The sequence below is a fragment of the Balearica regulorum genome, chromosome 4, assembly GCF_011004875.1.
Source record: "Balearica regulorum gibbericeps isolate bBalReg1 chromosome 4, bBalReg1.pri, whole genome shotgun sequence".
NCBI lineage: Eukaryota > Metazoa > Chordata > Aves > Gruiformes > Gruidae > Balearica > Balearica regulorum.
In genome coordinates, this window is record NC_046187.1 from 36,955,712 (window position 1) to 36,969,017 (window position 13,306).

Genomic DNA, 13,306 nt, shown 5'->3' on the forward strand with positions numbered 1-13,306 from the left:
AAGGGACTTTTTTTTTGTTTGTTTAAACTACAGGAAAATGCCTCCCTTCTCTAAGTTTTTCTCTTTTCAGAGTATCATGACAGTTCAGTTTAACAGTTACATAATATAACATTATTGTAAAATATATATATTGGAGTTGAGTCCCCATCACAGCAGTTCAGAATGCTAAAGAGATGAGTGCATGGGAAACTTCCCAGTAGCATTAACTTTCCCTAAACTGCACAGGGATGGTAAGGATTTGAAACTTATATGGGTATCACATTTTCTACTTTCTTATCTAGTGGATAGCTAAGCCCTTGTCTTAATGTGGTAGGAGGCAGTGCCTGTCAGCTCAGGCCTTATGGCTCCAGACTAATGGACCTAACCAATTCCTCCTTTCCTCTTGGGAGCGAGAGCAGTAACAAGAATAACAATTCACCGAGGAGCTCTGGGATAGGCAAGGTTTATGGAAACAAAAGGGGAAAAACCAGCTTCTGTTGAATAAGCAGAGATCTCAAAAGGGGAGAGATGAACATGGCAAGAAAGTACAAATGCCCATCCAAGATATCTGTTGAAGTGATCTTTACTAAAGTCAGGTGGAGGATGTTGTGTAGAGAAGACTTAGGTTATCATCTCAAGTCCTTGTAAGAGATTGGGATGATTTCTCCCAAATACTATGTTTGCAAAGAGTGAAATTACATAAACTTGGTCAGGCCTGTGCGTTTCTTTAAAATTGAATTGGATTCTGTACTTGACTCATAATGGGAAAAGTACTTTATTTTTGCAAAAAGCCAATTGTAAACATAATTATAAATTTTTAAAAATCCTTGTCTTGATGGTGTCATGAAGCTAATGCTTCTTTTACTTTCTTTCAAGCAAAAATGGTATGTTCTTTCAGGCAAATGTGACAGCATTAAATCCATGTTCCCGGCAAGTGAATTGGGATAGATCACTTGAAGTCAGCTTGACGTTTACATGTAGACCAAAAGCAAAAAAATTAAAACTGTGCATACTTGTAGATGAATGTTGTTTAATGATCTTTGACTTAGCTGGCAAGAACATTCAGCTCAACTTTGTTTAATACTAAAAAAGCTGAATTTACCTCTATGACATTTCATGGTTTGCAGATTTTTATCTTAGTCTGGCAGTGTCAATGCCACCTCCAAATTACAGTGTAATTCTGGTAATATGTACTATAGAATATCATCTTTTGGGAATGTAATTAGTTAGCCAAGTACCACAAAGCAAGCTTGAAAATCTTGAATATGTGTTTTAAATTTTATTGAAAAACACTTCAGGCCGTCTCTCAGCCAAGATACGTAATAAGCCATCAGCCCGGACATCTGTGCTTCATGTTGTATCTGCTGTTCATCTCTGAAGCGTAGCTTTGCAGAACAGAAAAACTGTGTGAGGGGGTGTCTCGGATTACTCTAGGCAGTAATCTTGTCCAGGGCATCTCTTTCTTTCCAGTCTTGGGTGACACTGTTTATGTTCAGGCATGTGGTTGGTTTTTTTGAAAAGTGAGATTTCATAATGCAGGGATACAAGTGTGATGATGCATTTCAAAATAATTTGGGGGAGGAGGGCAGAGAAGAACGAGAGTGAGCACTTGGTTCCTAAATGAGTAGTGCATGTTCCCACAATCTTAAACCTCTTACTGAGACAGAATACACGATGTTACACAGTTCTGCTGTGTATCTTTGTCTTTTGCAGTGCTGCTTCTGTGTAAACGTAATCGTCATTTCGATTTACTATGGTAGCAGTATTGCCGGCTGCCTGGCAATAACTGAGCAGGCTTCTCAGAGAGCCTGATTAACGTGACTTTCCCTTTGCAGGCTACACTTTGGCTCCTAGCGGCACGGTGGATAACTTTTCAGATTCTGGTCACAGCGAAATTTCTTCCAGATCTAGTATTGTCAGCAATTCCTCTTTTGACTCTATGCCAGTCTCCCTGCATGAGGAGAGGAGACAGAGACATTCTGTCAGCATCGTGGAGACAAATCTTGGTGTGGGAAGGATTGATAGAAGAATCATGATTGAACCAGATCAATACAGCTTAGGGTAGGAATTTTATTTGTGCTTACTTACATTATACTTTTCATATAGTGTGTATGTGGCATGTAAAAGTATATTTGTTCATGTAACTTTCCCAATATCTTGCTCAAATATTTTTCTCTCCCCTGCTCTTAAAAACCACTGTTTCAGTGCTGCGTTTTGTGATAATGCTCCATTTTCTGACAAGAAAAGGTTTTGCACTCCTGAATGTGTGATGAGGTCTACAGCAGTAAGACTTTACCTCAGTAGACCTTATCATCTGAGCATTTAGTAGTGCTGTAGATTATCCTCTTCATGGCAGACTAGTATCCTAGCCTGTTTTCTAGATGGGGAATTAACTGAATTAGAGGAGAAATTATTCATACGATTATTCAGTGATCAAGCTGAGAACAGAAATAGCTAGTAATTTTACAGTCTGTTTCATAGGAAAGTGTGTATTTATCAAACTCAGAAATATTTTTCCCCAAATATCTCTCCTAGTCAACAATAATTGGAAACTAAAATTCACATGAGGCTGTTGGTTTTCTAGGTAATTAACTTCTGTAATGTAGGGAAGCTACTGCTGCGAGGAGTTCTCTAAATCTCTAGCAGTGAGCCTTGGTCTGAAAATAATTGGAGCTCTGGCTCCTATTTAGTCTCCACTTACTTTTCTGAACTGTTATTTGGATGCTTCAGTCCTCCGAATGGTTTCAGGTTTTTTAATCCTGGGGAGTCTGTGGATGGCAGACCTGTTCCAAAACTGGTCTACTTCAGCCTTGGGAATCCCAGGCTATGCAAACTCTTTAATCAGATGTTTTAAATATTTGGAAGAGCAGAGTTCCAGTCTGCATAGCAAGCTGTCCTGCAGGGACAAATCCCAAGAGCCCCGATAGCTGCTAAACAAAAGTGACACTTTGTCGGTTTTCACTGTTGCTATATGTAAGTGATAGTGTCAGGCTTACTTAATCCCTGAAAGGCTACAGAGAACATACTTGCTCTACGAAGTAGCGTGTGTTCCCAAAATTAAAGTTAAAATAGATTTCTGTTTGCAAGAAATGTTGAAAAGTTGGCTTTGGGTTTCCTAAGCAGAAGAAAATCGGAAAAGCAGAAACCTAAACCTGAGTTTCAGCCACCTCCTGCAAAAACTCTAACTTTCGATCCTTTGCTTCGCATGGCTGGAAGAGCAGTAGAAACCTCTCTGTCAGTCTGTTCCCTTTTATTCTGTGTATGTCAGTGCAGTTTGCCTGTCTTAAAGGGCTGCCTGAAGTTAAGATTTTACCTTTTGAAATAATTCCACTGAAGTGTTAAGTTTTGTCAGGGTATCTATCCAGTAATTATTTTTTTGTTGTTGTTTTATTGTTTTATTGAGGATGCGCTTGAAATGAGTATTCTCAAAATTGAATTACTCATTAATGCAAATAATACTAAATATAAATTGCATCTAAACCTTCCATGTGCTTGCTTTTCTCTTGACTGTTGAGTTCTTTGTGTGTCTTGTAAGTGATCTCTGATGCCAACTGTGGGTTCTTTTTTTTTTTTTCCTTTTTCCCCTCGTCAATGTGCACCTAGCTCCTATGCACCGCTGTCGGAGACCAGAGGCCTGTACGCTGGAGCAACTGTGCTTTCTTCTCCTAGCACAGAAGAACTGTCGCAGGATCAGGGGGACAGAGCTTCGCTTGATGCAGCTGACAGTGGCCGTGGTAGCTGGACTTCTTGTTCCAGTGGTTCTCATGACAACATACAAACAATCCAGCACCAGAGAAGCTGGGAGACTCTGCCTTTTGGACACGCTCATTTCGATAGTTCAGGCGATGGGGCAGGACTGTGGGCCTCGGGCAGTCATATGGACCAGCTGATGTTCCCTGATCATGGCACAAAGTATGGCAGGCAAAGTCAAGGTAGGGAGGGTCTTGATCAAGCACAGTCCAGAGCAAGCTGGGCGTCCTCAACAGGCTACTGGGGAGAGGACTCGGAAGGGGATACAGGTACCATAAAGCGGAGGGGTGGGAAGGATGTTTCCATTGAAGCTGAAACCAGTAGCATAACGTCTGTACCAGCAGAGGAGTCAAAGCCAGCTCCCATGCCCACGCACATAGCAGTATCATCAAGCAGTACAAAGGGGCTTATTGGTAAGTTAAGTTTTGTTTACCGTGAAATATTTTATGGTCCTTTGCATTGTTCTAAAACTGCATTTCTTTTGTCTGGGTGTTTTTTTTTTTGTTTTTTTTGTTTTTTTTTAATTTTTAAAGCAAAACTGGACACTTTGCAGTCTCTCTCAAATTCTCCCCTTTGTGCATTTATTGCTAGGGAAAACATCACTTATTGTTGATTCTCATTTCTGGCAGCGCCTTAGTGTTTCAAGAGAGCCTGCCATACATCAAAAAAACTAGCTCAACTGCTGGGCAGTGTTTTGAGAGGTTGATGTATTTAGGTGTCGGTTCTGAAATGTGAATTTCTCTTCACAGTAAGGCTCCACATTCTATATTTGGATATCTTAATAAGTGTGGCCTGATTTTTTTTTCTTTTAGAAGCCTTTTACTTTATACATCTGTATGACTTGTCTGATAATTGTGAATATTCCTTACTTCTGAAAATGGGATCGCTGTGTGCTTAAATACCAAGATGTTTCTTTGGACTGCTGAAACTGAAGAGGTTCCTAGGAAATTAGAGCTGAAATACATTTATAATCATTCAACAAAAGAAAGATTAGATAATATATAAATTAATGCGGAGGTGTCTTTGGCAGTGCTTAACATTTGGCAGTGCTTAACATTTTTCTTGTCCTGTTCCTTCTACGCATCCCAGTCCTTGGGCCATCCAAGACCTCTGCATTTTTACCTCTCATTGCTTTCATTCCCCTTCACTTTGCCTTTCTTCAGGTTAATATGAAGAACTATTTAAAAGCCATTTTGTGCTGACACAGCTGAAAAAGCCTGCCAGATTGAGGTCATGCTGAGACCACTGTGATAAACTGCTTTTCCATTTTCTGCCCAAGCGTATTGCTTAGCAATGGCCCATTGCCTCAAAGCTTGGGTGCAGATCCGAATCTCTGAACTATGAAGAGGAGGAAGCCATTCAGTTCAGGACTCCAGGTTCTGATTCGTGCTGCTCTCTAATTTTACTCTTTGATGCCCTTGGTTTCCACCAGAATGTGGAACAAGCATGTCCAAACTTGCCTCTCAAGGCAGTGCTTTCCACTATGTTTTTAGAGACTTGAGAGAACGTGAAAGAGATCTGAAATGTCAAGCCACATGCTGCTACACACTTCAGTACTATTATTACCTAGTTATCCTGCAAATGTAACTCTGCATATCGCTGCCCAACAGAAGCCACTATTTTTGCATGGTTCTTTTGCACTGAATAGACATGGATGTCTGGCAGTATTTCAATAGATTTTTTTATTTTTTTTTACAGAATTTCTTCTGTCTCAAAGTTACTTTTCAGAAATCTTTGAATAAAATTTCTCAGAAACTTCTTCACGCTGCTTTGCTCAGTTAAAACAATTTGCCCAAGAAAAATACTCAGATTCTGTTGGAAGCTATTTGGTTTTGTTATAATACCAAGACTTTAATCTATAAAAACTCACATCCAAGTAGCACCGGTCCATTTTAAGCTTGTACTGCCCTTTCAGTCAATTCCATGCTGCATAATGCAGGGTGATGTTGTCATCACCACTTGTGCAAGAATATACAGTGTATGTCAAGCTGCGGAGAGTAAATTGTCTGTCAGTGGTTTTTCCTGCTGTGCTTGCCTTTGTACTGTAAGTTAAGAGCTCGTGTATTAAAGGGCTAGACCCGTGAAAAGTGTTCAGTGTCAAAGCCCCAGCTGACTTCTTTAGGTACATAACTCCAAAACAGTCTCACGCCTATCTGCTGTGTGTCCCTACAGATGCTTAAAGTTCTTAAGTACTGTTTCCTCCCGTGAAGTTCTCCGCAAGAGAGAACTACTAAATATGCCCAAAGTCTTGTTCAGGTCAACAGTTGTGCCTCAAATGAGATCCACAAACTAGGTGGTGGTCTTTCCATCTCCTGTATAAAATCATATGCAATGATTGTTCTTATGGGCATGCTTTCAAGTTTTAATTGTGCAGATGATACAACCGTAAGAGCAGCAGACACAGTACAGCATATAGAAAATATGAAGATGAAGCTCCACTTCTCTTCCTTAACTTTTGGAATTGTAGCTTATGTTTCATTAAGTAGTAAGATTTGTAGGAAGAAATAATATATCAGGTGCTTCCCCTCCCCCCCCCCCCTTCCTTCCCTGCAAGATGCTAAAATCAAAAGAGATGAGCTCTTAGGTACAAAGCCCATCTTCAGGATTAAGATAGTCGTACGTTTGGGGAGATGCCAATATTCCTGATGGTTGCCACTTCTGTGGACTCTTGAGTCTTTCACATTACTTTGATCATTGTACATTTTATGCTATGCAATTGATGGGACAGCTTCAGTTGCTAAGTTTGAACAAATTCCCTATGAAATTTGGTGAATTTTATTAGAATAATGCTTCACTACTGGAAGAATAGCTATATCCTGTGTACGTTGTATATTCTATACTTTCTTGCATGGTTTATTTTTAAAGACCTCATTGTCTACTGTATGGTTCAGATTTTCTCTTCCTGGGATGTTGAATTGGTTGATGTTTATTTAACTTTCACTGTTTATTTTCCTTTGAACAGTTTTGCTCTTACTATCTCTTATAATAATCTGTTGTTTTTCCTGCAGCGCGAAAAGAGGGTCGATATCGGGAACCACCTCCAACTCCTCCTGGTTATGTAGGAATACCTATTGCTGAGTTTGCAGAAGGTGGTTCCCATCCAACCAGAAAGCCTCCGGATTACAACATAGCACTTCAGAGGTCTAGAATGGTGGCACGAACATGTGAGACCCATGGGACATCAACTCCGCAGCAGCAGTCGCATGGCCATTCCACTAGCAGGCCTGTGAACAAACCTCAGTGGCATAAACCAAATGAGTCAGATCCACGTCTTGCTCACTATCCGCCTCAAGGGTTTTCCACAGAGGAAGATGGTAAATTTCTAATTGTTAGATTTTGAGTGTGCTGCATGCAAAAATGGTCAATGCTTTCACAGACACAAAGCAAATTACGCAAATGTGTTCTGCCATAGAAATTCTTGCCATACTTTGAGCTCTCTTCCATCTTTCATAACTTACTATTTGTTAACTTTTTGGAAGGGGAGGAATTCAGTTCATCCTAAATGCAATTTAAAATTTGGAATGTAGGTCCACCTGAACCTTAGACAACCAAGCAGTTGGCTTAGTCATTTTTTCTGCAATACAGAGATCAGGTACAGCCCTGCCTGCCCTGAAAGTTCCCAGCGTACCTAATGTTTCTCACTAACCATGTATTAAATGGTCAAAAAAGTCTCCTGGCCTCTATAGAGTACCTGCCCATCCGCCCCATAGGGCATCGTTAGTCAGGTTTATTTGCGTAGTCGCTCACATTCTACCTGAATCTCTTACGCTGTAGACACTGGGTCTTCCGCACCAACTGCTTCACGGAATGAGCCCACTACTCTTTTGCTGCCTGGCTTGCCCAAGTGTGTCTGTATCTTTATGTTTTAGCTCAGCTACAATGATAGCTGGTTTTCTATGGAGTGCAAGCGTAGCTGGATTGCATCTTTAGGGCTAGGTGCTCAAAATTTAGGCAGGGCAGTGCCCAAATCACATGTTGGAAGGCTTTGTTTTGCTTGATGATAGAAAGGCTAACTTTCCCCTTCTTTCCCTAGCTGCTTAGTTACAAATGTTTTATGTGCAAGATGAACTCTGCAGTTGAACATGATGGAAAAAAAAAATGAAGTCTACCTTAATCAAATTGCCTCAAACTTTGAGAATTAATATGACGGAGAATTTTAATTGTTTCTACCAATGATGACTACAGTGGCATTCAATTTTTATGCAATCTTAATTTGAATAAATCACAGGGAAAAATGTAAGATGTCTTTATGAAGCTATTGAACATCTAGGAATAGCGGTTGTGTTCCTCAGGCTGAGGAACTGCACCTAGCTCAGTTATAGCAATTGTCTTATTTTCTTTGAGACAAAATTACAAAGGAATTCTTTGTCATGAGACCTGAAATGTACAGATATTTAGATTGTTTAAAAATATATACCTAATACAACGAAATGGAAAACACATGAGCACAGTACAGGTTATTTCATTCAGTAGCAGTCTTGTTCTATATGAACTAAATTCTATTTTCCCTTATCCTGTTGTGTTTGCAGAAGATGAACAAGTCTCTGCTGTCTAAGACTTGGGGCTTTTCTGGATCCAGAGTGAGCCACCTTAAAGGAGAGCACAAGAAGACGTCCCTAGAATAGGAGCCTTGGAACTATAGTTAAAGGATGGTGGACCTATTTGCCTCCTTCCCTGCCTTAAAGCAGCATGGGGCTTCTTCCTCCGCCCCTCCCCCTTCTGTCCCCTCTCCCCTTGCATGTGAAATACTGTGAAGAAATCGCCCTGGCACTTTTCAAACTGTGTTGCTTGAAATGCACAGTGCAGCAATCTCCAAGCTACCACTGTCGCTGTCTGCCACATCACACAGTATCATTCCAAATTCCAAGATCATCACATCAGGATGATTAACTCTGGCTGCACTTCCCAATGCCTGGAAGGGTTTTTTTTAAATCTTCCTTTTAGATTTTAATCGCAATCCTAGCACTTAGTCTCATTGGGATAATGAGATAAGCTAGTTGTCAAATTACATTTGGCCTTTAACCTACAAAGAGAAAAATGCATTGAAATCCTTCAAGGAGGCAGTGCTTATTTGCTTGTTTACAATGCCTTTGTTACAGTTTTCTGTGTTTGCATTTCAGAGATCAAATACCGCATCTGCATAGTAATTACAGTATTGTTTCATACCTGTGAGTAGGGTTGCCAGCCTGAGCTCCTGGAAAGAATATTGCTATGGCATGGCTGAGCAGGGCAGAAGGGAAGGCAGAGGTTACGGGATGCAGCCTTTCCTTGACCGTCTGGCTTCACTCTTAACATGCCCCACCCCGGAATCTTCAAATTTTTGTAAATGTTAGCGTTAATGGCATCCTCAGCCGGGTCTAGTGTGAATGCAGAAACGTGTGCTTGCAACTGGCCGGTGATGGAAGAGGACACTGCGTCTCTCTTACCTGTGCCTTGCGGAATACAGGATGGCACATGAGAAATGAAAGTGTCCCTTTCTAATGAGACAGACGGCAACCCCACCTTTAAGTTATATATTATTTTTTTTTTTTTTTTTTTTTTACTATATAGTAGTTATATTAAAAGAAAAATTAACTGGATAACATTGCAGTGAAGGCAAGTTGGGATGTCACAGCTTGTGTCAGCTGTTAACACTGATCTAATAACCTCCATCTATTGACTTTGGCATTAGGGGATAAACGAGCCTTTAAGTAATGAAAAATAACACGTTTAGATTTGCCAGCCTTTGCAATGCAGAAATAGTCACAACTGTTAATGGCTTCATGGAACACTGCATGTGTAGAGAAGGCCAATGTGTAGCAACCACCTGCTCACAGCTGCTATTAACCCTATAATGACTGAAATGACCCTCCCCTCTATTTTTGTGTTGTTTTTGCACAGACTCCGGAGAAGTGAAGGCTGCCAATCCGAGTAGTACTCAAATGTGAGGAACTGCTGGTCTTGGATTTTTTTTTTTATTTTTTTTTCCATTGAACTCAGCTGATCATATTGATCAGTAGATAAACGTAAATAGCTTCGACTTTTAAAGATCAAATTGCAGTGTTTTTTCACTGTATCAAACAAATGTCAGTGCTTTATTTAATTCTCTCTCCTGTAATCATAGCTTTTGTCTATTTGCTTATATATCACATTGTCAATTATGCATTTGTAATTTTACATGTAATATGCATTATTTGCCAGTTTTATTCTCAAGGCTATGGACCTCATGTGCATATAGAAATACAAAATCCTAGCTCTATCACAAGTTGCACAAATGTTATATAAGCATTAAGTAATTGTAGACCATAGGACTGCTAATCTCAGTTCGCTCTGTGATGTCAAGTGCAGAATGTACAATTAACTGGTGATTTCCTCATACTTTTGATACTACTTGTACCTGTATGTCTTTTAGAAAGACATTGGTGGAGTCTGTATCCCTTTTGTATTTTTAATACAATAATTGTACATATTGGTTATATTTTTGTTGAAAATGGTAGAAATGTACTATGTTTATGCTTCTACATCCAGTTTGTATGAAGCTGGAAAATAAATAAATATAACATTAATGAAGTCCATATTGATTCTTATGCATTTTACATGTTCCACATACTTGAACAAATTTATGAAAAAATTTTACTTCTCTGTGTATTAATATTAAAGGGACATTGCCAAGTGATGTGGGCAAACCATTGGTGTGGAGTTTTTCTTAAGTTATGCTGCTGATAATTTTTGAAAAGTTTGGGGGAGTGTGTGTGTGTACAGCTGAATGAAAATGACTGATGTGTTGTGTGTCCCCAGCAGAAACACTTGAGATACCAAAAAAGGAGTATAGATACAGTCTTAGGTATATATAGAATGTAAAGAGTTTTAAAGGAAGGACTGCGTTGATTTTATGTTCTGCATGGTGTAAAAGTAAAGAATACACGTTGTAACATTTGGGTAGGGAGAAGCATGGAAAGTGATCAATTTGAGTTTTTACCGAAGAAGGTATTTCAGGTAATAAAGATCACCCAATAGCACCACCAGTAATAAAAGTTGATGTTAATTCAATGTCAAATCTGTAGATTTTTTTTTCCAGATGTTAGATTCATTATTTTCAGCAGTATGCAGAAGACTGGGTAAAATGTCACTGCTAAAACTATTATCAACTGTGTCCCATTTAGCCTGAAAATGCTTGACAGGTGGTGTTTCCACATCTAAAATTAGTTCATTGCAAAGAGAAGCAACAAAATGCTCTGTATAGATTTAATTCTTCCTAGCATAATTCTAAAAATGTTCCACGCTTAAAATACAATCATAAGCAAGTTAAGAGTCATTGAAAATACAGGTCTCAAACATTCTCTTTTTACCACTGGAATCTCTAGCACTGTAAGGAAGCAAATTATGGGGACTATTAGATTTGTATGGTGCGTGTGTGTCTGTGTAACTAATCTTTGCGAATCCATGTCTAATACTTGTTGGGTACATTTCCACAAGCTAGAGAACTACCGTTAGTTCTGACACTAGCAGAATGAACGTACATTTTTATCTATCTTACCTGCAAGTTTGTCCTTTGGTAATACTAAAGGTACGTTGTTAGGGAAATAATTCCTCTTATCAACCTGTGAGGTGTACGAACCATTTGCACACTTGTAAACTTTCTTCAATATGCTTGATATAGTATTCAATTAGGCAGCATTCCCTACCCGCCTGTTTATACCTCCCTTCTGTAACTAATATTTTTAGAACACACTATGTAGAGACATCCTCGGTGCTCATCATCCAATACACATAGCTTAACTCATTTTGGATTGGGAGATAGAGCACTTAACACAGCAACCGATTCAGTAGAATTAAAGGCCTGGCTACGGTATGACGACTTCTGAAACAGATTGGATCTAGTACCTGTAATATGAATGTTGCACTTACTGTGGGAATGCAGCAAAATGTGGACAAGTAACCACCGGTTGCTGGGATTTGGTGTTACATTAATAAAAATTGCACTGAATGCTGAAGTCTAAGGAAATTTTTTTTTTGCCTGCAGAAATGTCATTAATATCTGTACTTTTTTTATGACTATTTTTTTACTGAAACTTGTTGAGGCAGAGGCTACTTCTTTATGCATTACAGTACACATTGGAGTCAGCCATGACAGTCTTAAAAGCTGAGGTATTGAAGATACTGCTTTAATGGATTAACCTTGATCATCTAGAGAAGCATGCATATTTTACAAATCTGGGACTAAAATATTTGTTTCACCTAAAGCATTGCTACTTTAAACCAAAACAAACTATTTGCTTCAAAACTAGTAGGAAATGTAATATAGTTCCAGAATTCCTGTCTTGTATGGATTGTACAATAGTTGAGACAATAATGAAGTCTGGGGATTGCAAGTAATGATTTAATTGCAAGTATTAATACCTTATATATTACCTGGTATGTGATGAAACACCAAAAAGATTTTTGTGGACTTGGATAGCAGCAACAGCCTGTCTTAACGTTCATGAAATAACACAGATCTACTGAGGAAAATATGAACGTTGTTCAAGTTACTCTGAAAGTTGACCCCCTCAGGAGAAAGGAACCATTTGAGATGATTAGTCTAATTTGGTCACCTATCCCTAGATTGTCCTTTAAGTAAGCTTTACAGTCTTGTGTCTATAAACGGCATGCTTTGAGAGAAGGCTGGGAGGGAAAGGAGGTTTATTACTGACATGGAATCAGTTATTTTCTGTTTTCCACTAAAAATGAGATAAAATTGTATTTTTTACTAGAATACAGAGATCTTTAAAGTTCTATCTTGCTTAGATGCAATGACTATTTAGGAATGAGTAGATACACCCCAGGTTCCAGAATATTGGCTATTCTTCAAATTCATAAGTTGACATCATTGTATCATAGGAACAAAACAAGAAGCTATAAACCTTGAAAGTTTTCAACTACTAGCAACTGTCAGCTGTATAGTCCAAACTACAATAGTTTGGTTTGCCTGGGATGAATTTGATACAGTGACACTCGGCACACACGGCTCCATTGTCCCTGTGGAGAAATGAGCGTTGGCTCCCTGCGTCACCACTCGGTCTGTGTTAGTGAGAAGTGCTGGCTTCTCCTTAAGCGTAGGCTTGTCTACCTCAACCTATTATTTGGTGACAGTCTCTCATGGCTCGGCGTGCTTAGTCTTCTCTTGCAGTTTGGACAATTTGTTGGGGGGTTTTGCAGTTTTTGTTTGGTTGATTTTTGATGGATCCTCAAATGGGTAGGTTTGTCCTATATAGTCTAACCTCTGAAAGTAGGATCGCTTTCTGTGCAGCACTATTGCCCTTGCTGGCAATAAAACCGCCTCTGTGCGTATGTGTATACGTAAACATTGTACACTAATGCAGCATCCACTTTTTTTAGCTAGGTTGTCTGCACTGGAAAAGAAGCCAGTACAGCATTATTTAAAGGTATTTGAGGGCTATAGTTTGTAATTTTATTTTTTTTTTTCCTGAAACTTCCACCAGAGTAGTGATGTTTAAAGTGCCTTCTCAGTCATCACCAAATTATTTTGACATGCAGTTGTTATCTTCTGATGCAGTCCCAGAAAAAAATTGCCACTTGCCCCAGGGTCAGTAGCTGT

At 39.2% G+C, this 13,306-nt stretch overlaps 1 protein-coding gene across 11 annotated transcripts in view; it reads left to right on the forward strand.

Annotated features, from left to right (window-relative positions):
- RAPGEF2 (Rap guanine nucleotide exchange factor 2) overlaps positions 1 to 10,282 on the forward strand; it is a 190,817-nt gene extending 180,535 nt beyond the window's left edge. For 5 of the 11 annotated variants that reach the window (XM_075751798.1, XM_075751804.1, XM_075751800.1 and 2 more), the window contains 4 exons: positions 1,815 to 2,040; positions 3,583 to 4,142; positions 6,738 to 7,043; positions 9,610 to 9,798. In XM_075751798.1, the coding sequence (XP_075607913.1) occupies positions 1,815 to 2,040; positions 3,583 to 4,142; positions 6,738 to 7,043; positions 9,610 to 9,656 (1,139 nt within the window). In that variant the 3' untranslated portion in view covers positions 9,657 to 9,798. Of the gene's footprint in view, positions 1 to 313; positions 437 to 1,814; positions 2,041 to 3,582; positions 4,143 to 6,737; positions 7,044 to 8,258; positions 8,428 to 9,609 lie in introns of those variants that run through there. The other 6 variants (XM_075751799.1, XM_075751807.1, XM_075751808.1 and 3 more) reach the window with 5 other exon arrangements.
- Positions 10,283 to 13,306: the final 3,024 nt, after the last annotated feature.